General features: G+C 40.3%; 1 protein-coding gene across 2 annotated transcripts in view; it reads left to right on the forward strand.

Annotated features, from left to right (window-relative positions):
- Window positions 1–25,315, forward strand: part of LOC137356033 (acylphosphatase-2-like) — a 68,108-nt gene that overhangs the window by 30,603 nt on the left and 12,190 nt on the right. For both annotated transcript variants that reach the window (XM_068021750.1, XM_068021749.1), the window contains exons 2-3: window positions 9,980–10,134; window positions 18,951–18,967. In XM_068021750.1, the coding sequence (XP_067877851.1) occupies window positions 10,074–10,134; window positions 18,951–18,967 (78 nt within the window). In that variant the 5' untranslated portion in view covers window positions 9,980–10,073. The remainder of the gene's footprint in view (window positions 1–9,979; window positions 10,135–18,950; window positions 18,968–25,315) is intronic.

The raw sequence follows: 25,315 nt of genomic DNA on the forward strand, positions 1-25,315 counted from the left end.
ATCACTTTACAGCCTCTGGCAGAGATTTTATTTTAAAATCTGAAAATGCTGCAGATGTGAGATTAAAAATAGAAATTGCTGGGCTGTTATCACTTTAAAAAAGAAAGGGTTAATGTTTTAAGTGTACAAAATCCTATCAGTAGGTGTACATCTGAAGTGTACATTTGAGATGCTGGCAAACTTGCTGTGTATTTCCAGAATTTTCTGTTTTAATTTTTGCTCTGAATTCCTGACTCTGCACAAGCACCCCTAGGATGATTGACCCTTCATTATAGTCTCTCTGTGCTTCACTGAGCCTCTGCCCACAATGGCATGAGTTAGAGCAAATATTTACCATGTTGTGAATTTATAGTGCAAATTGGCATTCTTCTTCAACTTGGTGCACATTCACCTCTTTAAAATCCTATCTAAAGTAGGTAATTTCTCTTTGTAATCTTTATCAATCCCATGTTTTCCATCACGTCAAAAATACAACTTGAAAGTAGGCCATTAGGCAAACACTGCATTGATGTTTTTTCTCCACATGAACAGCAGTCCTAATCCCATTGCCTATCCAGATCCCATATCCCTTTACCTGCCTTTCCTTTAAGCACCTATCCAACCTATCTATCACTAACTTTGGTAGTGCATTTCGCAGCTTCACAATCCTGTTTATTTTTTTGAAAAGTTTCTTCTGTGCTCTGTTCTCATACATACTATTACGGACAAGTGGGAAGTGGTGTGGGTGTTTTCCTCTTTTCACCTCTCAACTGAACGCAGATCTTTGGGCCTCCTTATCTCGAGAGACAATGGATACGCGCCTGGAGGTGGTCAGTGGTTTGTGAAGCAGCGCCTGGAGTGGCTATAAAGGCCATAAACGCAGATAGTGTTTTAAAAAATAGTATTTTAGTCCCTGAGTGTTTTAAGGGTCAAATAAATAGCTAAACTACATGTTTTCTTGCAGGTTAAAAAGAAAGATAAATATATATTTTGATCCAGTAACCAAAAAATATTCGTGACTTCACCCATTCACCATTCACACCCATACACACAAGCACAAGAAAAGATGGAGAGTCGAGTGGTAGCATGCAATTAGAGTCCAATTGTTATAAAAGAGTTAATTGTTTTAAGAAAACCTTTTGAAGCTTTTCAGGAGGAAATCTTTCAGCGGTGCAAGCCTGAATGTTCTTTGTCTTGAAAGGGATGAAGTGTCGCAGGCTCCATGTGGTTAAGCATCAATTCGAAGTCAATGGTGGAATTACTGGTTCACTTCCTCAGATGGGGAATTCCAAAGTCACCTTGCAATTTCTCTACAGTAGTAGTTAAAAGATGTTATCAGCAGGGCTGCTGCTTTGCAGGAACTGTCTCAGAGCTGTTCTGGCTAGAAAAGACCTACTCTGCCTGATCTGCATCTCTCTGTCCCTCCAGAAAGATACCTTTTAAGGTAGAAACTTGTCAGGTTGTGGTGTCGGCCAGGTGACTAAAGGCTGTCTCTCCTGGGGTGATATATACAATGTTCCAGAATCTGGAAAGCATTGTTACATGATGGCGTCTAAATGTGGTCTATTTTGATAAATAGGTGTTATTTCACACCTATTATTTCGGCCTTGGCTTCAAAGTCAGTCTGTCTGCAAAAGTCTTTGTTAGCTCCATTTCTGTGGGTAGGAGTTTTTAGCATGGAATGGGCTGTTTTCCATTTCAATATGTTTCCCCCAAAGCTAATTCACATGTGGATAATGGGTTTTGTCTTCGACAGACATGTTTATTGACAGTACGGGAGGGATCACCAGGCCTCTACTCCATCTTGCCTGTAGCACAAATGTTCCCTTTTTTGTAGTTCAGTTTAGTTTAGAGATACAGCACTGAAACAGGCCCTTCGGCCCACCGAGTCTGTGCCGACCATCAACCACCCATTTATACTAATCCTACACTAATCCCATATTCCTACCACATCCCCACCTGTCCCGATATTTCCCTATCACCTACCTATACAAGGGGCAATTTATAATGGCCAATTTACCTACCAACGTGCAAGTCTTTTGGCTTGTGGGAGGAAACCGGAGCACCCAGAGAAAACCCACGCAGACACAGGGAGAACTTGCAAACTCCACACAGGCAGTACCCAGAATTGAACCCGGGTCGCTGGAGCTCTGAGGCTGCGGTGCTAACCACTGCGCCACTGTGCTGCCCAGTTCAGCAGTTATCTTTTATAATTCCTCCAGTTCATTTCATATTTTATCATTGTTCCCACTGTGAGCATTACAAGACATTTAGTCTTATATTGATATCTATTAGTCAAATATATTTTGAGGAGAGCAGTAGAGATAAATATGATAACTGATAATGTATCCTCATTTCTGACTGCCAGTTACCAAATTTACCTCTAGACCTGTCCAAATATTAAATTTTAAATGAAGCCTTTGTTAAAATAGCAAAAGGAATTCTGAGCAGGTTAAGCATTTGACTGTTAATATTCACACAGCCTTCTTTTTAAGGCCTGTGTATATAGGTAAAGAAAATTATTTTACTGAACTGTTAATATTTCTGAATCTCTTAATTGTTCAGAAACACCTGTTGAAGCAATTTATTCTGTTTACTTCAGTATCCTTCCTTGATGACTTGTCCACAACTTCTTACCCTTTGGGTGAAAAGTCCAGTTTGATTTGCCTTCTGACTTCTGAATTTTTAACTTGCGCCCCCTGGTATTTGAGGCTTTTCCATTGAGAATTATTTGCCTGCATCAATTTGTCAAGCCCCTTCTAATTCTAGATGGGCCAAAGGTATATTTTCATAGTATAAACTACGATATGTTTTGAGACCATTGCACTTGGGAATAACATGAGAGAAATACAAAGTGTAGAATTTGTTACCTGTATGGCAAGGACAGAGGATTTTACTGAGAAATTATGCATTGAACAGCAAGTTAACATATGGTATATTAATTTGATGTTATACATCTCCTTCAATGTTCATTAGGGTAATGAGGTAAAGAAACTAACTGAAGAATATCTCCCATTGTCCTTTATACTTTTACCTTTTCACAAAACGTTTAGACCATTAATGTAAATTCTGTAGCTGAGCAAAATATCTGTACTATTACAGCTCTTACTATGGGAAATTTTCCATTGTGGACGATATCTCATTCTGAATTAACTTAACTGTACAAAGTTAACTTAATTGGGCAGTGGTACCACAGATTTTCTGTGGTTGCTTACACAAATGCAATGTTGACCTTGATAAAATAACTATTCAGGCCTTTACTTATCTCACAGTTTTCTTCCACAGCACAAGTCCTCCACTTACTGCTAGTGCCACAAAGATCTACTCTTCTTGTGAGACCTCAGCAATCACACAGATCCAGGTTTAATATTTGGTAACTTTAAAGGCTGAGTAAACTAATGTCAGGCAGGCAGCATTTAGGGCATTGCATTTTGTCTCAGTGCCTTTGATTTAGTGTAGACACAAGATTCCCCGCTCCCGATTGCCATGACCTATGCTGTAAGTGTACTCAAATCGAGCATCACCCCTATGTTTATCCAAGTACAGTCAAGTAGCCTGCCTACCTTTCCTGTCAAAACTCAGGTGAATAATAGGGGCCTCTTGGACATGGTACCAGAGATTCCTGGGAAAATGAAATCATACTCTAAAATGGAGTGAAAATTAGTTTAAAATGTCTTTTTTCAACCAAGAAGTCAATAAGCTCCAGGCATGAGTATTCAAACAGATGATGAGCTGTTCTCGGGCATCAACTCAAATCCTTGTTTAAGGTGATCTTGGAATGTCATTTGTACCAGGAAATCTTCATTCAACCTTTTCAATGATGATGTAAATCAGAATTTATAGTGGATTTTGTAAATTAGATTTTAAATGAGGTTTGACCAGGGCTACTAGAAAATCATGATAATGTGATAAAAACAATCTATAAGTATTATACCACCTTGGTAAGAAATTCCATCCTCCCACCACCCAATGTAAAAAAAAATTGTCCTGCTCTGCTTCCCAACTTAACCTTGTTACTGTTCTTGGCTGCTGCCTATTCTGCTGCAATAGATATACCAGATCAGGAGAGCGCAGAACCAAAAAATAAAAGCAGGAAGTGCTGGAAATACTCAGTAGGTCAGCAGCATTTGTGGAGAGAGAAGCAGAGTTAACGTTTCAGGTCTGTAACCTTTCATCAGAACTGAGTCTTTGCTGAATTGAACGGGAGCCAGGAGTAGTGCTGAAGAGTAAATCCTCTATAAACAAGAAGAGGGAAGGGAGTTGTGGCAAAAGTACCAGTGTGAAATGAGGTAGGGGGATAAGAGTGCTACTGGAATAGGCAGGAAAAAGAACTACAGCGGTTCTGTGAATTAGGAAGGGACAGGAGGTTAACAACTTTGTAACTATTTAATATTCAATAGAACAATTTAAATCATTTCAACAATCATATTTAGCAACATAGAAAATGGGAGCAGGAGTAGGCCATTCGGCCCTTTGAGCCTGCTCCGCCATTCATTATGACCATGGCTGATCATCCAACTCAGTAACTTCTTTCCACTTTCGCCCCATACCCTTTGATCCCTTTATACCCAAGAGCTATATCTAACTCCTTCTTGAAAACATACAATGTTTTGGCCTCAACTGCTTTCTGTGGTAGCGAATTCCACAGCCTCACCACTGTCTGGGTGAAGAAATTTCTCCTCATCTCAGTCCTGAAAGATTTACCCCGTATCCTTAGACTATGACCGCTGGTTCTGGACTCCCCCACCATCGGGAACATCCTTCCTGCATCTGTCCTGTCAAGTCCTGTTAGAATTTTATAGGTTTCTATGAGATCCACCCTCACTCTTCTGAACTCCAGCGAATATAATCCCAACCGACTCAATCTCTCCTCATACGTCAGTCCTGCCATCCCAGGAATCAGTCTGGTAAACCTTTGCTGCACTCCCTCTGTAGCAAGAACATCCTTCCTCAGATAATGAGACCAAAACGGCACACAATATTCCAGGTGTGGCCTCACCAAGGCCCTGTATAATTGCAGCAAGATATCCCTGCTCCTGTACTCTAATCCTGTCGCTATGAAGGCTAACATACCATTTGCCTTTTTTACTGCCTGTTGCACCTGCATGCTTACCTTCAGTGACTGGTGTACGAGAACACCCAGGTCTCACTGCATATTCTCCTCTCTCAGTTTTTAGCTGTTCAGATAATAGTCTGCCTTCCTGTTTTTGCTACCAAAGTGGATAACCTCACATTTATCCACATTATACTGCATCTGCCATGCATTAGCCCACTCACTCAACTTGTTCAAATCACCCTGAAACCTCTCTGCATCCTCCTCACAACTCACCCTGCCATCCAGTTTTGTGTCATCTGCAAATTTGGAAATATTACATTTAGTTCCCTCATCAAAATCATTAATATATATTGTGACTAGCTGGGGTCCTAGCACCGACCCCTGCGGTACCCCACCAGTCATTGCCTGCCATTCGGAAAAAGTGTGTTGGAAACAGAGTGTCCTAATACATAGCCACGGGAAACAATGTTTAAACAATGAATGTTTAGCCATAGTTGCCCTGGTATGAAACTGTCAGGCCAAATTTTGTAATAAAAACAGACAGTGCTGGAAAAACTCATCTGAAGAAGGGTCACTGACCTAAAACGTTAACTCTGCTTCTCTCTGCACAGATGCTGCCAGACTTGCTGAGTTTTTCCAGCACTTCCTGTTTTTATTACAAAATTTGGCCTGACAGGTTGACTCACCTGGTACATTAGTAAGCTTTTTCCGGAATTGACAGTTACTGCCTTGGCCACTCATTCCAGTATCCCTTAAACAGATGCTGCCAGACCTGCTGAGTTTTTCCAGCATTTTCTGTTTTTATTTCAGATTTCCAGCATCTGCAGTATTTTGCTTTTATTTTAGGCCAAATTTTGTGATCAGTTAAATTGCCAACTGGAAATAGGATGGAATGCAAATCTCATCCACTTGAATTCATGAATGCTGACCACACTGCAATTTCTGGGATCAGCGTCTTTTTAATATTTAAGATCAGTTTCAGTTGTGAGAAATGCAACCGATGGAGACCTTGCCTATGGGAGACAGCAAATAGCTGCCTACTGCAGATTTAAAGATCCTTCGCAAGTTAAAAGGCTAAGCATCATCAGCATTGGTTTTCGAGCACCGAAGGAAGTTCTTAGTCAAAACAATGTGACATCAGCCAGAGGGCAGATAGATCCATGGAAGTGGCCACTGCAGGAGGTAAAGCAGGAGGTCTTGTTTGGAATGGAGTAGTTTATCAAGGAGAGCTGCTTAAGGGATACTGGAATGAGTGACCAAGGCAGTAACTGTCAATTCTGGAAAAAGCTTACTAATGTACCAGGTGAGTCAAGGTAAGAGCAGTCGACGATATCTTCTAAACTACCTACTATTGTCCATGATGGAACATCCACACCCGTCACCTCCAAGTGTTCTTCATGCACACCCTCGCCTGCTGTCAACTCATAAAAAGCTTTGCACGGTAAGTAGCTGCCTATAGCTTGCACGTGTCAGCACACCCATAATTACCGGCACATTGATAACTGGATATAACTATGTCTTGCTAACAGCCCTTTTTTTGTTTCCTTTTTTCAAGGACAAGAAAGTCCATTACAGGTGAGAGAGATTGGTAACAGGTAGTGGACTCTCAGACTGTCACCCTGTTGCTCCCTATGAAAAAGGAGCATCCAAATTCTAAGGGGGTTTGGTTGTTGAGGGTCTCATAGATGAGGAAATAGGAGGGCATAGGATTCTTGATGTTCTGCTTCTCTTCCTTCTCCTGTTCTTAGCTGCATCAGCTGTCATTCAAACATATCATGATATCCTTATATCACTCTGCTAAAAGTAGTGTGAGGTGCACTCTTTAAATGGATAAGAAACCTCTGGGCATGATTAACGAAAATTCATTTAGATCTGAATCCACTTTGCAACCTAATCTTAAAACAGCGAATCACTTTAGACATCTACAGGGCTGCTACTGGAAGCATCCTCCATCCATACCTATACTAAACATTATTGCTTTGACCTATCAAATTATAATTTGGCATATCTGTTCTGGCCAGCTGTTTTATCTATAATATGAAAGTTAAATGACCAGTCTTGTAGTCTTCATTCATCAAATGGAACTCTCCTGCATTAAGCAATAGACCAGCACTTCCATCCTTTTCATGGGAAAGTACTGTAAATATTTACATAGTCTGCTCTCAAAGAATGCATTTATTAATTTTGCTAGAAATGGTGGAGAGGAAAATTTCATCAAGACGTTTACATTGCCTTTGCACATTGCAACCAGAGCAATTCTCTTCTATGGTTTTTAAATGCTATCCTTGTACATTTCCCTCTCAGTGCTCTTGTTGTGTACTGCAGGTTGATATATATATATATACATATACAGCTATGAATATAACCTATAAAATTTGCATGTTGTGAACCTAAATACTTCATCACCTGTATTTATTTTCAAACAAATAATGCATAATGGCACCCATAATCAGTTCAACATTGCACTGCATTGTAAGCCTATAACATTTCTGTGACAACAGTACTAAAGGAAAAACATTCAGTCAGGCATTTGCAACAAAAGGTTTTTTAAACATGAAGTACTACATTTTTAGCATGGATGCCTGAAAATTAAAGAAAAACATATACTATTGGTACTTCAATAGGTAGTTACAATTCAGTACATTTTGCAATAAAAAGACAGTTTCTTAGTTAGATGATCATTTATTGAGAAATGAATTAAGTACTTAATACATACCAGTCAGTTTGTTTTTGATCGTAGGGTCACATCTTGACTATGATGGATAGCGTGCTAAATCTCTGAGTCGAGAGAAGCAATTTGGCATTCAGACTGCAGGTTTTGACATTGACGACTGAGGAGATCAAAAATTCTCATGCTCGACAAAAGCATACCAAGTTGCATCAAACAGTGACTAGAAACCCATCCACCCTGCCAAAAAATGCAAAACCAAATACAGACCATTCAGTCCATTCAATGCACTGACATACATTGCAGTCTCATTGTTAAACAAGTTTTTTTTCATCTGATGCAGCACTCTGGAGCAATCTCCGTTTCTAAGGAGTGTTTCCATGGAAACTACAAGTACGTACGAATTAGAAATGTGTTTAGCTTCCAAGCCATTGCCCTTATGCTTTTATGGACTGATCAGTCCAGATTGATAAACTTGCCCATGGACAGATGTTTACTTATGTGATAAATACAATTAGACGTATGTATAATTATCATTTGAAACCCTTTATTAAAATAAATAATATTTAACCCAATCTCTGATTCTGCATGAATTATTCACTCAATGTTCTTGGGGTCTATAAGTCTCTCAGCTTTGCATAATCCCATATCTATGCCTGTACACTAGGTACCTACAAATGCAAGTCAAAATTACACTGATGCGCTTAAGATGTGGAATCTGTGTACTACTTATGCAAGGGGCATACACCATTCCGAGTGATGTTTGGGAATGGAACAATATGCAAGTACTGTGTTGCTGGCAGTAGCCGTATGTCTTTGCGACTGCACCTGGAGCTCATGGCAGAGCTACAGTGGGTTTGGAAAGCTCATATTATTATAAAGAGTATATTTTGACAGAGTAGGTAGTCTTGAACAATCCTACCGGTCTGTAAGCTTCAGAGGTTATCCTGGGATTTTCATTGGCCTGGCACGTTTTCTCCAGGTCCTTGGGAAACATTACGAGTGTTTATAGCAACAGACCAATATAAATTTGGATTTTTTCCCCAGTAATGTTTGTGACTTGCAAAAGATAGAAAGGGAATAAATACTGATATCTTTGAAGTGGAAAATGTTGGAAAAAAACTTTATGAACACTTTGGGTGGCCCTTAATGTAACAGTGAAGCAGTGTGCTTGCAATTGCCAAAATCTTGAGCTCCCAATCTTAGTCTGGATTGGAGTTTGATGGAGAACTAGAAGCAGGCTAAACTAATTGATTGAATAGGCATAAAAAGCATCCAACTGCTCATATGTAAAAAAAACATTTAGAAAATACTTGCAACGCTAAGTATTTTATCTGAACAAATGCAATGGAAAATGTATGGCAAAGGGATATTCTAAGCAAAAGTTATAGGACTTTTAATAAGTATGTTTGTTTCTGAATGAATTTTGTTGATGAATTGACTGCTTTCTGTGCTAAATATACACTGCAGAATGCTGTCTATCGGAAATAAGTTACAAGGCAGTATTCTAATCAAGGTTTCATATGGTCATTTATAACAATTACCTAAACCACAGGGTTTGATTACAAACCTGGAGTCGCTATCTGAAATGTTACTTGACTTGCATGCTGTTTTATTTTTATGTTGTATTTTTGTTCTGCATATCAATATTTCCCAAAAAAAATAAGGGTTGTGACATTGTATTATTCAAAACTGTTCAGAAATAATTGATACCCTAAATCCCCTTATTTCTCAAATGAGATATAAAGAGTTTGTGAGAGATAGGAGGTAGGTTCTAAGAAGTCAAAGACAGCTCAGTTCTTACAGGGAACAGCTGGGTACCATGGCAAATTTGAGAAAATGCAGCACATTGGCAAGACTGTGGACTTTTGGGTGAACATCTGTATGTAATAAGATGAAGAATACTACAATTTCAAAATCTCAGTACTTAGAACACATAGTAAAAACTGAAAATAAAAAGCCATAAAGGATTCCGTATACTCTGGTAGCATGCTGATTAATGTACTCATGTAAAATTCCTTTGTATGTGCTTTTATCTCAGTTGTTAACTCGTTTAAATGGGTGAACAAAACAATGTGTTTAATGTTACACAAACTCATAAATTAGAGCAAATTAAAGCCCGAATGAATTATAAATAATCCAAGTTTCTTTAATGAAATAGGTCTAGCACAACGTAAGGCAGTGCAAACCCACACAATATAATATAGAAATTCAGTCTATCTTCTTTATTCTCTTGCTTGTTCATTCATTTCCTCCTCTCTCTCTCTCGCTGATAGGATTTTGTTCCCATTAGGATCCTGTAGCAACCGCAGCCAGAAGCAGTGGCTCAGCTATCAGATTGCAGCACTCTCCAGTTTGCCGGCTTCAGAGATGAGCTCCTCCAGAACAGGGTTGAAATCCGTGGATTACGAGATCTTCGGGGAAGTGCAGGGTTGGTATAATGTAGGACAGGACTCCTTTCTTACACATTCTTTTCAATTTTATTTCATCTCCTTTCTCTGCCTAGACTGAGTGGAGGGGGTGGGGGGCGGTGGTGGTGTGTCTGCTGAAAATAGCACAGCTGCAAAAGCCAGCTGCCATCAAAAGCAGCAAATGCCAAGGAGATGCTGGTAATTTAGAAAATCCTATATATCTCTTACATTTCACTGAGAGTGACTGATAACTTTTAATTAAAGGAGTTAGACGTTGACGATTTATGTAGAAAATAAAGGTGCAATTTCCCCTTGCATTTCAGAGATTCTTTAGTTGTGCTGTGCTACAATATTTTAAAAAAATGAGTTACATTCATTGCGCCGAGTGTGTTTCACCATTTTAAAAAAAAACAAATTGTTCTGAATGAATGATCCCTAAGCTACAGCAATGGCCTAGTGGATAAAGGTACCTATGTCGCACTAAGCCACAGAAGTAGGTCCTATATTCGAATTGCAGTCTATGCTGAGTTTGGGCATGTAAGCTGGGGCAGCAATTGAGGTGCTAAAGTTGGCCATGGTGTCCCTGGATTAGGGGAAGGTAAAATCATCCATTCTGCATGGGGGAGGTGTGGTGTGAGAGGAGAGAATTGATGTGGTTACTGTGTGGTGGCATTGGGATTTTTTGTGGCTGGTATGCCATATGAAATCAACTAACAGTTTTGTTGCATTGCTATCTAATTTTGGCCCCATAACAATTTCTGATCAGGCCAGGGGTAGCCGAAGCAGGCAGGAGCTTCACTAGGATAGCCAAGTGGGTATGGAGAAGGGTGCCACTTCATTTTGTAGATGGTAGGTCTGCTGAATGCCACGTTCCCAGTACACCCAGAAAATCTTGCAGAAGGGTTCCTTGGGTAGACCTTCCAGGCTGGAGGACCTTAAAAAGGCCTACAGTTGTTCAGCTAAGTTTCTTTGGCCATTTCTAGGCCCTTTCTACTCCAAAGTCCATGAATATGTTCCCATAGCTCCCTATTTGAATCTCTCAAATTAGGTTTATGTTCCTCCCAAGGCAATAACGTGGTTCTAACCAAAATTACAAATGACATTGTCACTGTGCCTGTGGTGCGTTATATCTTGTTATCCTCCTCAATATCTCTGCAGCCTATGATAAGGTTTGTCACACCATCTGCCTTCAGCACCTCTCTCCCATTGTCCAACTCAGTAGGCTCTGGTCTTGGATGAATTGCAATTTTCTCCAGGTAAACATTGGGTAACTAGTATCTTTGGCACTTGCAGAATCAGCCGTGGCTCAGTGGACAACACTGAGTTGGAAGGTTGTGGGTTCAAGTCCCATACCAGAAATCTGAGTACATAGGCTAGGCTGACACTCCAGGGAGGGCTGCACTGTCGGAGCTGTCGTCTTTCAGATCAGATGTTAAACTGAGGCTGTGTCTGCTCACTTAGGTAGACATAAAAGATTCCGCGGCACTATTTCGATGAGCAGCAGCAGAGTTCTCCCCAGTATCCTGACCAATATTTATCCTTCAAACGACATCACTAAAAGACAGATTATCTGGTCATTATCACATTGCTTTTTTGTGGGAGCTTGCTGTGCGCAAATTGGCCGGCACATTTCATACAACAGTGACTACACTTCAAGAAGTATTCCATTAGCTATAATGTGCTTGGCGACATCCTGAGATCATGAAAGGCAAGTCTTTGATTTCTTTTTTTGCTACCGACTCTCTATCCCTCCTGTCTATTGCCTCAGGCTGAATCAGACCCTTCATAACCTTTAGTGCCCTATTTGACTCAGAACTGAGCTCGTGACACCACCTTTTCTCCACAAAGGCTGTTTCCTTCTACTTCCATCTGTTCCAACCCACTTGCTGTTGAAATCCTCATTTATGCCTTTGTTATCTCCTGACTTGACTGTTCCAATGTGCCTTTGGCTGGTCATCTTCCTTCCTCCACCCTCTGTAAACTTCAGTTCATCCAAAACGCAAAAGTTGCACTTGCCTATCACCCCTGTCCTTGCTGACTGACATAAGCTCCTGGTCCCCCAACACCTCAAATGTAAAATTCACATAATGTTTTTAAAAATACCTCGATGTCCTCATCTCTCTAAATCTGTAACCCCTTCAGCCCAATAATTCTTCCTTCTCCAGACTTTTATTTCCTCTGAGTCTGGCCTCTTGTACATCACCCTTTCTGTTACCCCACCATTGATGACTGTCTCTACTGCGTCCTAAGTCCCAGAATTCTTCCCTCAACCTTTCTGCCTCACTACTCCCACTCCTTAAAGCCCATGTCTTTTGCTAAGCTTTAGTCACCTCTCCTAATATCTGCTTTGGTTTGGCACACATTTTTTGATTCTATCTTTGTGCAGCACTAAGGGACATTTTTCAATGTTAAAGAAGTTATATAAATACAAGTTATTTGCAGTTGACCTTTTGACATCAGTTCTAAATCAGTTACAACTGAGTTAGATCTGTTAATGAAGAATGGACACCATCAAAAACACATTCAAGGAGAATTACAATTTCACTACACATAGTGAATTGAGCATTTGTTCCTCACCATCTGGGTGAGAGTAAGATCAGGCTCAGCTGTGATACCACTATCCCTGTGTCAGATACTCGAGGCTTGTGTGAAGAAAACCTCTTAGGAAAGTTCGCAAAGGGCTTTCAGGAGAAAATAAAATGGTCTTGTGCTTTTCTGTCGATAATTTTATTTAGATAGTGAATGTTGATGGCACTATCTGGGACCTGCCTTGGAAGAAGTAATCACTGTTGTGATTGTGAAGGAGCAGAATTAATGCACATTGCTTGAATTGATGCAATCACTGAGCACACTTGGTTAATGAATGCCTCCATTTAATATTAGTTCAACTTCTTCATACTATTGCTAATGATTGGCTTTATTTGATGCCAGTTCAGTATCCTTGCACTGAGTAGCTCCAAGCCTGTTGTTCTGCAGTGGCTCCTTTGGCAGACCTTTCAAACAAACCAGTGACCTCCACCACCTAGAAGGACAAGGGCAGCAGGTGCATGGAAATACCACTAGTTCCCAAGTTTTCCTCCTGACTTGGATATATGTGTCATTCCTTCATTGTCGTTGGGTCAAAATCTTATAATTTTGTAGCTTCACCACATGGACTATAGCTGTTAAAGAAGGCAGACCAGCACAACTTTTTCAAGGGAATTTAGGGACAGGCAATAAATACAGGCTTTGCCAGTGATGCCCTCATTCCAAGAATGAATTAAAAAATAAATCAATTTTTAAACTAAATTGTTAACGGGATCATGCCCGAGTGTTTCTCTTATACCCAGTAGCAAAGCACCTTGTCAAGGGTGGGTGCTTTCATCTGATCTAGCCAAGATTGGGAATTTATCATTTGGGAGTAGACCAGATATGGGAATATCATTTGGATGGGAATTTGTATCCGAGTTTCTTGTCTGTGGCACACTGCAAAAATAAACATGATCATAAGAGCTAACCATAAATAATGAGATTGAAGAAAATGATCAAATCAGGAATATCAGAAAGCTCTTCACAAATTGGGATTAAGAGTTGCAGTGCTCTTTAGTTAGGTTGGTAGAGACAAAAACAATCTAAGCATTTAAGAAACAATTTGGGGATTGTGGTGAGGAAGCTGTAGGGATGTTTTGTATGGGTGAGATAGATTGAATGGCCTTGCGAACTGCAGCTTCATATTTGATTGTGGGGAGTATTTGTTCATACACTTCAGTTCTTTTTCATTGGTTGCAGTATGTATCAGTAAAAAAGGAACGGAGTTTCAATTATGTTGCTGAGTCTCACTGCCTTTTTTTAATCTTTTGGCTGTTCATGTTTGGGAAAAGATTGCAAGTGCATTGGATTTGTAAATTGTACAATTTCATCCTGTAGGTGGTGCTACCAGCTGTATATCTGAAATGCAGACTGGTTATCGTGTTCTAACCATAGTCAGACCATAGGCATTTCTCTCCATTAGGAGGAGACAACTGGTGATGTATAGCTTGAGGGTCACCTCTCCAAAAGCATGGGGCATGGTGAGGAGGCAGGCCTCCTTGAATACCGGTATGGGGATTGAACCTGTGCTGTTGCTGCGGGTGCTCCGGTTTCCTCCCACAGCCAAAGACTTGCAGGTTGTTAGGTAAATTGGCCATTGTAAATTTCCCCTAGTGTAGGTAGGTAGGGGAATGGTGGGGATGTGGTAGCGAATATGGGATTAATGTAGGATTAGTATAAATGCGTGGTTGTTGGTCGGCACAGACTTGGTGGGCTGAAGGGCCTGTTTCAGTGCTGTATCTCTAAATAAAAATAATAAAACTGAGCTAACTGACCCCCAGACTGGTTATATAACCTACATAATGTAGGCCTCTTAATAATTGCTGCTGAACTTAAAACCTCTACAACAGTGACTGCATGATTATTCGTGTGAATTTAGAACAAGCAGTGTTTCATGCTGCTGGTTATAATGAGTCTAGAACTCTTCAGTAGTATTAAACTTAAAAACAATTATATCACCCTGACCCATGAAGATCAAAGCATCTTTCTTGATGTAGATCTGAGCAGAGTCTATGAAGTGCCTCAACAGTTGACAATAACGAACACTCATCTTCAATCAACAAGCACCATCATCCAAGCAGATCATTCCTATTCTAGCCACAGAGCAGATGGATTCATAGCATCTAAAATTAATCTGATTTGTTCTAGCTGGTGATAGGAGAATAACCTCTATTTCATAACTAAGACCTCCATTTCAACTAGATTGCTCTGCATTGCAATTTGTTTCTTGTTCATTTAACAATAAATACATATGACTGGTCCCTGACACAAACTTTAGTTCTGGTAAAAATTATAATCTAAAGAAAAAAGAAAGAGATGAGGACAAAGGTCAGTCTACAAAAAGTGATCATGTAAATTCTCCAGGTTTAGAATACAATGTAAGATGCGAAAAATGCTGGAATTGTGCTGTCATCTTATGCATCAAGGCTTACAGGAGGCTATTTTATTATATCAGAGAGCAGGCTATGCTAGACTTGGTATTGAGCAACAAGATAGGAGTAATTAATGATCTCATAGTGAAGGTACCCTTAGGCAGCAGCGATCATAATATGATTGAATTTTACATTCAGTTTGAGGGAGAGAAGAGTGGGTCTAAAACTAGTATTTTAAACTTTTAAAAGGGCACTTATGAGGGCATGAAAGCAGAGCTAGCAAAAGTGAACTGGCAACGTAGGTTAAGAGATAGGTCAATAGAGATGCAGTGGCAGACATTTAGAGACAGAGAGAGATACTGCAGAATATACAGAATAGATACATTCCAACGAGAAAGAAAAATTCCAAGGGGAGGACCCACCATCTGTGGTTAACTAAAAAAGTTAAAGATAGTAACAAAGTTAAAGAAAAAGCGTTTAATTGCACAAAGATAGGTAGTAGGTCAGAAGAAGCAAAGAATGACTAAAAGATTAATAAGGAGGGAAAAATTAGAGTACGAGAGAAAGCTAGCAAGAAATATAAAAACAGATAGTAAGAGTTTCTATAGATACTTAAAAAAAGAAAAGTTAACAGTGAGCATTGGTCCTAGAGAAATGAGTGTGGAGAATTAACAATGGAAAATAAGGAGATGGCAGATTAACTGAACAGGAATTTTGCATCTGTCTTCACCATAGAGGATACAAGTAACATCCCAGAAATAGCTCTAAGTCAGGAAATGGAACGGAAGGAGGAACTCAAAATTACAATCACCAGGGAAGTGGTACTGAGCTAATGGTTGGAGCTGTGAGCTGACAAGTCCCTGTGTCCTGATGGGCTTCATCCTAGGATCTTAAAAGAAGTGTCTAATGAGGTAGTTGATGCGTGGTTTTAATTTTCCAAAATTCCCAAGATTCAGGGAAGATTCCGTTAGATTGGAAAATAGCAAATGCAGCTCCTTTATTCAAAAAAGGAGGGAGACATAAAGCAGGAAACTACAGGCCAGTTAGCTTAACATCCGTCATAGGGAAAATGTTAGAAGCTATTATTAAAGACGTTATAGCAGGGCGCTTCGAAAAATTCAAGGGAGTCAGGTAGAGTCAACATGGTTTTGTGAAAGGGAAATCATGTTTAATCAATTTATTAGAGTTCTTTGAAGAAGTAACATGTGCTGTGGATAAAGGGGAACCGTTGGATGAACTGTGCTTAGATTTCCAGAAGGCATTTAATAAGGTGCCACATCAAAGGTTATTGCAGAAAAAAGCTCATGGCGTAGGGGTAACATATTGGCATGGGTAAAAGGTTGGCTAGCTAACAGGAAACAGAGTAGACATAAATGGGTCATTTTCTGGTTGGCAAGATGTAATGAGTGGAGGATGCAGAGGGATATAGATAGATTAAGTAAATGGGCAAAGATCTGGCAAATGGAGTATAATGTGGGAAAATGTGAAATTGTCCATTTTGGCAGGAAGAATAAAAAAGCATATGATCTAAATGGTGAGAGATTGCAGAGCTCTGAGATGCAGAGGGATCTGGGTGTCCTAGTGCATGAATCGCAAAAAGATAGTATGCAGGTACAGCAAGTAATTAGGAAAGCTAATAGAATGTTATTCTTTATTGCAAGGGGAATTGAATACCAAAGTAGGGAAGTTGGGCTTCAGTTATACAGGGATTGGTGAGACCACACCTGGAGTACTGTGTGCAGTATTGGTCTCTTTATTTAAGGAAGGATGTAAATGCGTTGGAAGCAGTTCAGAGGAGGTTTACTAGACTAATTCCTGGGTTGCCTTATGAGGAAAGGTTGGACAGGCTAGGCTTGTATCCGCTGGAGTTTAGAAGAGTAAGACGTGACTTGATTGAAACGTATAAGATTCTGAGGGGTCTTGACAGGGTGGATATGGAAAGGATGTTTCCTCTTGTGGGAGAATCTAGAACTAGGGGTCACTGTTTACAAATAAGGGGTCGCCCGTTTAAGACAGAGATGAGGAGAATTTTTTTCTCTCAGAGGGTCGTGAGTCTTTGGAACTCGCTTCCTCAAAAGGCAGTGGAAGCAGAGTCTTTAAATATTTTTAAGGCAGCGGTAGATAGATTCTTGATAAGCAAGGTGGTGAATGGTTATTGGGGTAGGCGGTAATGTGCAGTCGAGGTTACAATCAGATCAGCCATGATCTTATTGAATGGCAGAGCAGGCTCGAGTGGCCTACTCCGGCTCCTAATTTGTATATTCATATGTTTTAAAGAATAACATTGGCGAGCAGCTACTGCTGAATGAGGGCTGGGAGCAGGGTGGAGTGGGAAATCCAGCAGATCCTCTGTGGAGTTGAGTAAGAAGTGGGTGGTTGAATGACGGGAGGCATCCCTGGGTAGGTTACGGAGGGACCGGCAGCAAGAGAAAATATTTTTACCTGGTCGGGGGAAGGGAAAGAAAGCTACATGAGGAAGTAGTGGTTACTTGACACTGAGCATTCATGCTTCCCGTTGGCCCAACAAAAATTATTGGCAAAGCTGATTAGGAAAGTTAATCTAAGTGGCATGCAGCAGGGTCTCTTTAAGGGCAGTTAGTTCTGCTGTTCAACACTCAACGCCACTGGACAGAGTGCATACTCTGCCCAATGGAAGACCAAAATTACATCAGGGTCCTAAATACAGCATTTGACCCTAATTTCAATGAGACTCCCACCTGTTCTCAGTGGGAGAATTAGCTGCCTAATTTGATGCCAGGTCGAAAATCAAGTCAGAGTGGCCTCGGGAAACAAGGTGGGTATTAAAAAAAAAATTATTTGCCTGCCTGCCTGCCTGCCATCCCGTTCATGCTGAGAAACATGGGAGATGGTAAACAAAAATACAATAAATACAAACATACTAGAATTAGGAGCAGGAGTAGGCCACTCAACCCCTCAAGCCCGCTCCACCATTCAACAAGATCATGGCTGATCTGATTGTATCCTCAACTCCACATTCCCACCTACCCCCAATAACCTTTCACCCGCTTGCTTACTAAGAATCTATCGACCTCTGCCTTAATAATATTCAAAGACCCTCTGAGAGAAAAAATCTCTCCTCATCTCTGTCTTATTCTTTTGAGCTCTGACCACAAAATAAATATTTTGGCTCTCCAGCAAGCTTTATCGGGTGGGCAGTGTGATAACTTTACCCACCGCTCGCTTAACTAACAGTACTGGACTCATTGTGTTAATTATCAAGTTCCTTTAGCAGAGGTATTAATTTGTCTAGAATAAACTGGTTGATGTCTCTGTTAAAATGACGTCTGTTAAACATTTGTAGGCAAATACTGTGCATAGTGTAATTTCAAAAGTCATTGAATTTCTGCTTAATGTATATGTCAAGCCTAGCCTTGTTGATGGGGAAACAATTAAAATTAGAGGCCGAAGACAATTTTTTAAAATTAAAAACTTATTTGTGAATGTATTTACTGATGTGATGGAAGTAACAAAGCAATGCAAGAGACAGAACAAGAATCACTGCAATATGTTTAAAGAAACATCTCAGCAAGTATTTTGGGATGGTGTCCATTTTTAATTAGTGATATTGAACACTGCAAACATTGAACATAATAAGATAAAAGTCACCCACCATTCCACATGGAGTGTTCTCAACTCGTGATGTGGAAGAGGCAACAAGTACCAGAAACTCAGTATCTAGAGTGTTGCAGTGACCTTACTGCCCAAGGGGCCAGCTCACCTCAGGGCTTGAGCAGAATCTTTATTTGTATCCAAATCCTTATCTTCTGACTGCCTTGGACTACTCAATCTGGGAAACAGTTTCTCAATATATGCATTGCAGCTGTGGTCCCTGTTGAATATCATGAATAATTATTTTTATTCTGTTCCGTTTATAGGTGTCTTTTTTCGAAAGGTAAGAATGATGAAACCAAAGGAATCCACTTCTCACCACAGCTAGCTAAGTCTGTCAGGGTACTTTGTATCAAATGTGAGTATGTATTTCTTGAAGGAGGAAATCAATACCTGTATTTTCAGAAGAATGAGTGAATGAGTGTCAACCTGAGATCCTCTTGAATCTTCAAATTTATTTTATAAGGCAACTTGCTTACCTCTTGAGGCTAATGGTTAAAGCTGAAGGCATCATGCAAATAAGATTATCAGACTATATTTTGTGCTGTAGACTTGTCCAATCAATATGAAACTTGATAGTCTTTCCCTTGATGTTGTAGTTCTCATGTTTCTTCCCTTCTCCCTCAAAATAATATTAATAGTCCAGTAACTGTCAACCTGTATCATCTGGTAGAATTTTGCCTCTAGGTGGTTGTGTGTTCAAACCCATATCATGATTTAGACTTCTAATCTAGGCTGACATTCCAATGTAGCACTAAGGAAAGTCTCGTCAGCCTATTCAGGTGCACATTAAAGATCCTTTGGTGCTATTTGGAGAATAGCAGGAAATTCTGTCTTCCCTACCCACCATGCTAGGGACGTCCTCAAAAAAGACAGCTAGATTAGTCAGACATGACCTACCCTTTACAAATCCATTCAGGTGAAACAATCGTATAAAATCAGCAACATTCAATTTGCTGCTTTTTTGCGAGATAATACAGACATGTTTAAATTTTCCAAGTATGCGCCAGAGGCAAGGATATCTAAGTAAGTAATCACTTACAAAGGTAATGCTAAAAGCTGTTGATGTGCATCATTAGCTGTATCCTGGAGTATTTGCCAGGGTGAGCACCGAGTCAGTAGGACAGCCAGAAAACCAGAGTTGCCACACTTCCAGCTGCTATGTTGCTGGGAAGAAGAAACTGGTGAAGGGACAGTAGACTTAAAATTACATCGAATTTACAGCACAGAAACTGGCCATTCAGCCCAACTGTTACTTGTCAGGGTTTAAACACTATGTGAGCCTCTTCTCACTCCAATTATTCCTTCCCACCTTGCCCCCTCTATTCCCTTCTACCTCATGTAGACATCAGACTTCCCCTTAAATGCATGTAGAATTGCATATAATTTACAGCACAAAGACAGGCCATTCAGCAATGGGAGATGAGACTGAAGAAGAAGAGTTGCCATCTCAATATCATAGCAATGGAACAGTGCAGCAACAGTCGACAGGAGGGAAAAAAAACAAAAAATACATTTGAATGGCATTCAATATCAAGGTGAGAATTTTGGTGTTAAGCGGAGGGAGACCAAGTACTTAAAAAAAAAAAGGAAGGAATTAAATGTTTTCAGACCTCCTGATTCAAATTTTATATTGATCATGTTATGCAAATGGTAGGTTTTAACAGTGGAGCTTTGGGAGGTTGTGTATATGCGAATGTAAATGTTGCATTGTCTCCCCCTGAATTTTTTTTTCATTGTATAAATTCTAAATGAGTATATGAATTTTTTCATTCAAATAGCTGCTTTTTAAAAATCACTAAATAAAAGTAACTACTTGCTCGTCAATGTAGCTTTCAGTTTATTGTTTTCCAATCTTAAGAATAAGCAACCAGTTTTACAGCACAACAGATTAGTTTCCTTTGTTTTCATTTAAAGATACATTTTTGGGAGATCAGATTCAATAAGTGTTTGATTTATGGAAATCCCTCTCTTCAGCTGGGAATGGTTTTGCCCAGTTAGGAACTAGATACTCCTCATGAGGCTTGTCACAGCTGCCTTGATAATTATGATTGACAGGTCTCTTGTCCTGGCATACAATTAATCTTATACAATGCCAATTAGAGTAAATTGACTGAAGCTCTCAATTAGAATAATCTCTGATTTCGCCAATTAAGATTTGAACTGAATGGAAATTATAGTGAAACTTCATTTCTGGAGAACAAAGAATTAGTGTCCTATATGTGTTACCGTCCCTGACAGTTGTTGAAGGATAATTATTTTTCTATAATTGAGCTTAAGAAAGTGATTATTAAAGAACTTACTTCCGTGAGCCATCTACTATGATTTTATACTCTGGGTGCCATTGGTAAGGTTACCAGTCCAGCCATGAATAATCATGGCATTGTTATCTCCTTTCAGGATGATGATTGCTTCCAGCGCTATACGAGCTCTTTTTGCACCCATAACCACCATCTTTAGTTATTTGTTTTCTGTCATTAACAACCCTTGGTTTTGTTTGTGATGTTCTGTTGTACAAGGAAAGACTACTCCACAGACATTTGGTCCTGTTGAGTGCTTTTCTAGTGCAATTTTTTTTCAATGTTGGATTGCCTATGGGTGATTTCAAAGTTGCTGAGACAGCATTCTCTTTGAACTTGATGTTTATACTTATTGTCTCTAATGCCTCCCCTGTGGATTTTTTGGTGATTTCAAGTAACAGTGAAGTGCAAGAAGCTTCACCGCTCTTTATTTTTGTTTCTGTCCTTTATTTTTTTTCCTTTGTTGTGTGGGAGAGCATGGCCAGGATGCTGGTGTGAGGAGCTTTGTGCTACTCAGCTGTTGAGACTGGAAACTTTCCCTGTTGGGAACCTGGAAATATCCTGCTAAAATGTACCTACATTTTTACTGCATGGAAAATGAATCACGCTTGTACTGGAAGCAGTCTTTCATGGCTGTAAAAAAATTAGCTGAATTAGGCTTTAGTCTTTGAGTTTCAGTTTGTAACGAGGAACCAATGTTCCTCCTTGTGTAAGTTCATTCTGATGTCCCTAATAAAGGAACACATGAAGCATGGGCAATTCACCCCAAAGAATGTAGAATCTCTCCTAATGACTTTTTAAACTCTTTCGGTGGGTAAACAAAATGTTGCCATCTGCCTGATACCTCAACATGGTAACTGTTCTTTTACATAGAATTTGGCCTAACCATCAGCCTCAAGAAAACGAACATCATGGGACAGGACGTCAGCAATGCTCCATCCATCAATATCGGCGACCACGCTCTGGAAGTGGTTCAAGAGTTCACCTACCTAGGCTCAACTATCACCAGTAACCAGTCTCTCGATGCAGAAATCAACAAGCGCATGGGAAAGGCTTCCACTGCTATGTCCAGACTGGCCAAGAGAGTGTGGGAAAATGGCGCACTGACACGGAACACAAAAGTCCGAGTGTATCAAGCCTGTGTCCTCAGTACCTTGCTATACGGCAGCGAGGCCTGGACAACATATGTCAGCCAAGAGCGACATCTCAATTCATTCCATCTTCGCTGCCTAAGGAGAATCCTTGGCATCAGGTGGCAGAACCGTATCTCCAACGCAGAAGTCCTCGAGGCGGCCAACATCCCCAGCTTATACACCCTACTGAGCCAGCGGCGCTTGAGATGGCTTGGCCATGTGAGCCGCATGGAAGATGGCAGGATCCCCAAGGACACATTGTACAGCGAGCTCGTCACTGGTATCAGACCCACCGGCCGTCCATGTCTCCGCTTTAAAGAAGTCTGCAAACACGGAATGAAGTCCTGTGACATTGATCACAAGTCGTGGGAGTCAGTTGCCAGTGATCGCCAGAGCTGGCGGGCAGCCATAAAGGCGGGGCTAAAGTGTGGAGAGTCGAAGAGACTTAGCAGTTGGCAGGAAAAAAGACAGAAGCCCAAGGAGAGAGCCAACTGTGTAACAGCCCCGACAACCAATTTTATCTGCAGCACCTGTGGAAGAGTCTGTCACTCTAGAATTGGCCTTTATAGCCACTGACCACCTCCAGGCGCTTACCCATTGTCTCTCAAGACAAGGGGGCCAAAGAAGAAAAAGACATCGAATTTTACACTACGGAAACAGGCAATTCAGCCCAACTGGTCGATGCTGGTGTTTATGCTCCACAAGAGCCATCTCTTGCCTTACTTCATCTCACTCCATCAACATATTTTATATTATTCTTTTCTCCCTCATGTGTTTATCCAGATTCCCCTTAAATTTGCCTCAACCACTCCATGTGGTAGTGAGTTCCACATTCTCACCACTTTCTGGGTAAAGAGGTTTCTCCTGAATTTGCTATTGGATTTATTAGTGACTATCTTGAATTTATGGCCCATAATTTTGGACTAATTTATGCACAGATTTTTGCTGCAGTTACATAGGACTTAAGTTATGATGAAGGTTCAAGAGGAAAAACACCTGAAGGGGCAGTGTGTAACAAATCTGCTGCTGAAGCACTGGCAAAAATCACTAGAAATGTCAGTAATTTTATAAAATAGTAATGAATTTCCTGTGACTTTGTCCTCGGAAAATCAGGGTTAAAGCAAATTTCCCTCGGGGTGCTTCAGTGATGCTGTCGGCATCGGGATCTGCAGCTTCTGGTTTTGTATATATGGCATGTACTCCATATTTGGGCACAGAATGGTAATGCCCAAATACAGAGTGTGTAATTTGCATAGCAAACCTTAATACTAATTTCCTATGATAGCCAGGCACAACATCACCAAGTCACAGGTTTGTTCTTGACATATAAAAATATAGTGTTTATAAGTGAATATTTACCTTTTTTTATTGAAGGCACTAATAGTGAATGGATATTTATTTCCTAGACTTTTCTCCCCTTTTATTAAAACTGGAAGCACTGTTTCTGAATCTACCATTATAATATTGATCTACAAAATGTGGTATTAGAAATCGCACTATTGTTTGAAAGATTTATGTAGTGCCATATTGCATCTTTCAGAAATGTCTAAAGTAGTACAGATACAATGGCCCAGGTGTTAGTCTCCAATGCCCTATAAAGGTGTGCAATCAGGGTGATATGGCAAGGAAAGGTAGCTCACTTGTACAGGATCTCGGTCAACGGTGTAAATGGCGCACAGGCAAAATGAATGGCTGAAGAAGCTCCTTCCAGAAATAGGCATGATTTTCATTTAGATATCAATCCTATTCTCCAGCCTTTACACAGGAAATGCACTGTTTCTTCACTTCATGCCAATAATGGTGTCTACAGTAGTTAACATTATCTTTAGATACACTTATTGGAAGGAAGAGAAAAAGTTCTACATATGTTTTCAATTTATTTTTTGTTCTTTTTGATGTCCGGAAAGACAAGTCATAGGAGGATTGTGCCACCCATCATTACCCCCTTGACTTTGTAAAAAGCCATAACTGAACTTATCTGGGAAACAATGTATTCTGAGCAAATGATTCACCAAGGAAGATGGGGTAGAGTTATCTTGCATACGTGGTCGTTGTTTTTGTATCTTCACACTTCTCTCTTGGAGAATATTGTGAAAAAATGGAAGGACTCACAGGCTGATTAACAGTCTGATAGAGACATGAATGTTCTTTGCACAGCCATAACCATTGTCATATACAGCGTTTAATGGGCTCCCACAACACATACAATACAGGAGAAGCAACCCACATCCACCGGAAGCAAGCATCCCTTTGTATGTCAACCCAGAATTCAGAGCCCAACTCCAGATTCCACTCTTGGGACTGTCTGAAATCTAGTTTGATCACAGGCGGTAAGACTACCACGAGGCTAAAGGCTCGTTCACACGGCAAAGACACATTAGGGGATGTCGTGGAAAACAATCCAGCCAAAGTCATATGCTGCACAACTTTGCAGTACAATGAGGATGATCTAGAGTAAGATGGTAATTAACGTAAGCGAGGATGCAACATATAGGAATATGATACTGTTGCTGAATCACCTTTACTCATTGGGAAAGCCACTTACCGGGCACTCATTGATAAGACCACCTCCTGAAGTTCCCTTCCTCGATCTTCAGTTCGCCCTCAACGCTGTTTCATGTCCTCTTGAACAAAAATATGATTCCTGTCTACTGATAGTTTGTCTGTCGCTACGGGAGCAGTCTTTGGATGCCATACAGCTAAAATGTGTTAACTTTTATTCCACTGAATGAGATCACTCTGTCATCCTTCCCCAAATGAAAATGCATGACCGATGTACTGTACAATCTAATGTTCCTGCGAGCTCACCGGCTGCAATTTGTCCCTGACAGGCTCCTGGTGTTGAAGTGGCCTCCTGCCTTTTAGTAGAGGCTTGAGATAGTCTTCCTGCCAACTGTGCAGTTGGGTAACTGCAGGATATTCTAGCTCTGCCTATTTTCTCACTTGTGCAGACATTGGAGGGGGCAGCAGAAAGGCCTGAATGTGTTGTCATTGAGTGACATTGACTGCCATTGGGTATCGTCATATCATAGTCTCTCATCTGTGTGTGACAAGACCTGATGGCAAGGAGGAGATTCTATCAAATACATATTCATGAATGCTCTTTTCCCTCAAGCCCTCAGTCTGTTCAAATCCAAACTGACCACACCATCTGCTATTCTAACTTGTTCTTTCCCAGGATATCAAAATTGTGGACCT

Source organism: Heterodontus francisci, chromosome 44, assembly GCF_036365525.1.
Source record: "Heterodontus francisci isolate sHetFra1 chromosome 44, sHetFra1.hap1, whole genome shotgun sequence".
Taxonomy (NCBI): Eukaryota; Metazoa; Chordata; class Chondrichthyes; order Heterodontiformes; family Heterodontidae; genus Heterodontus; species Heterodontus francisci.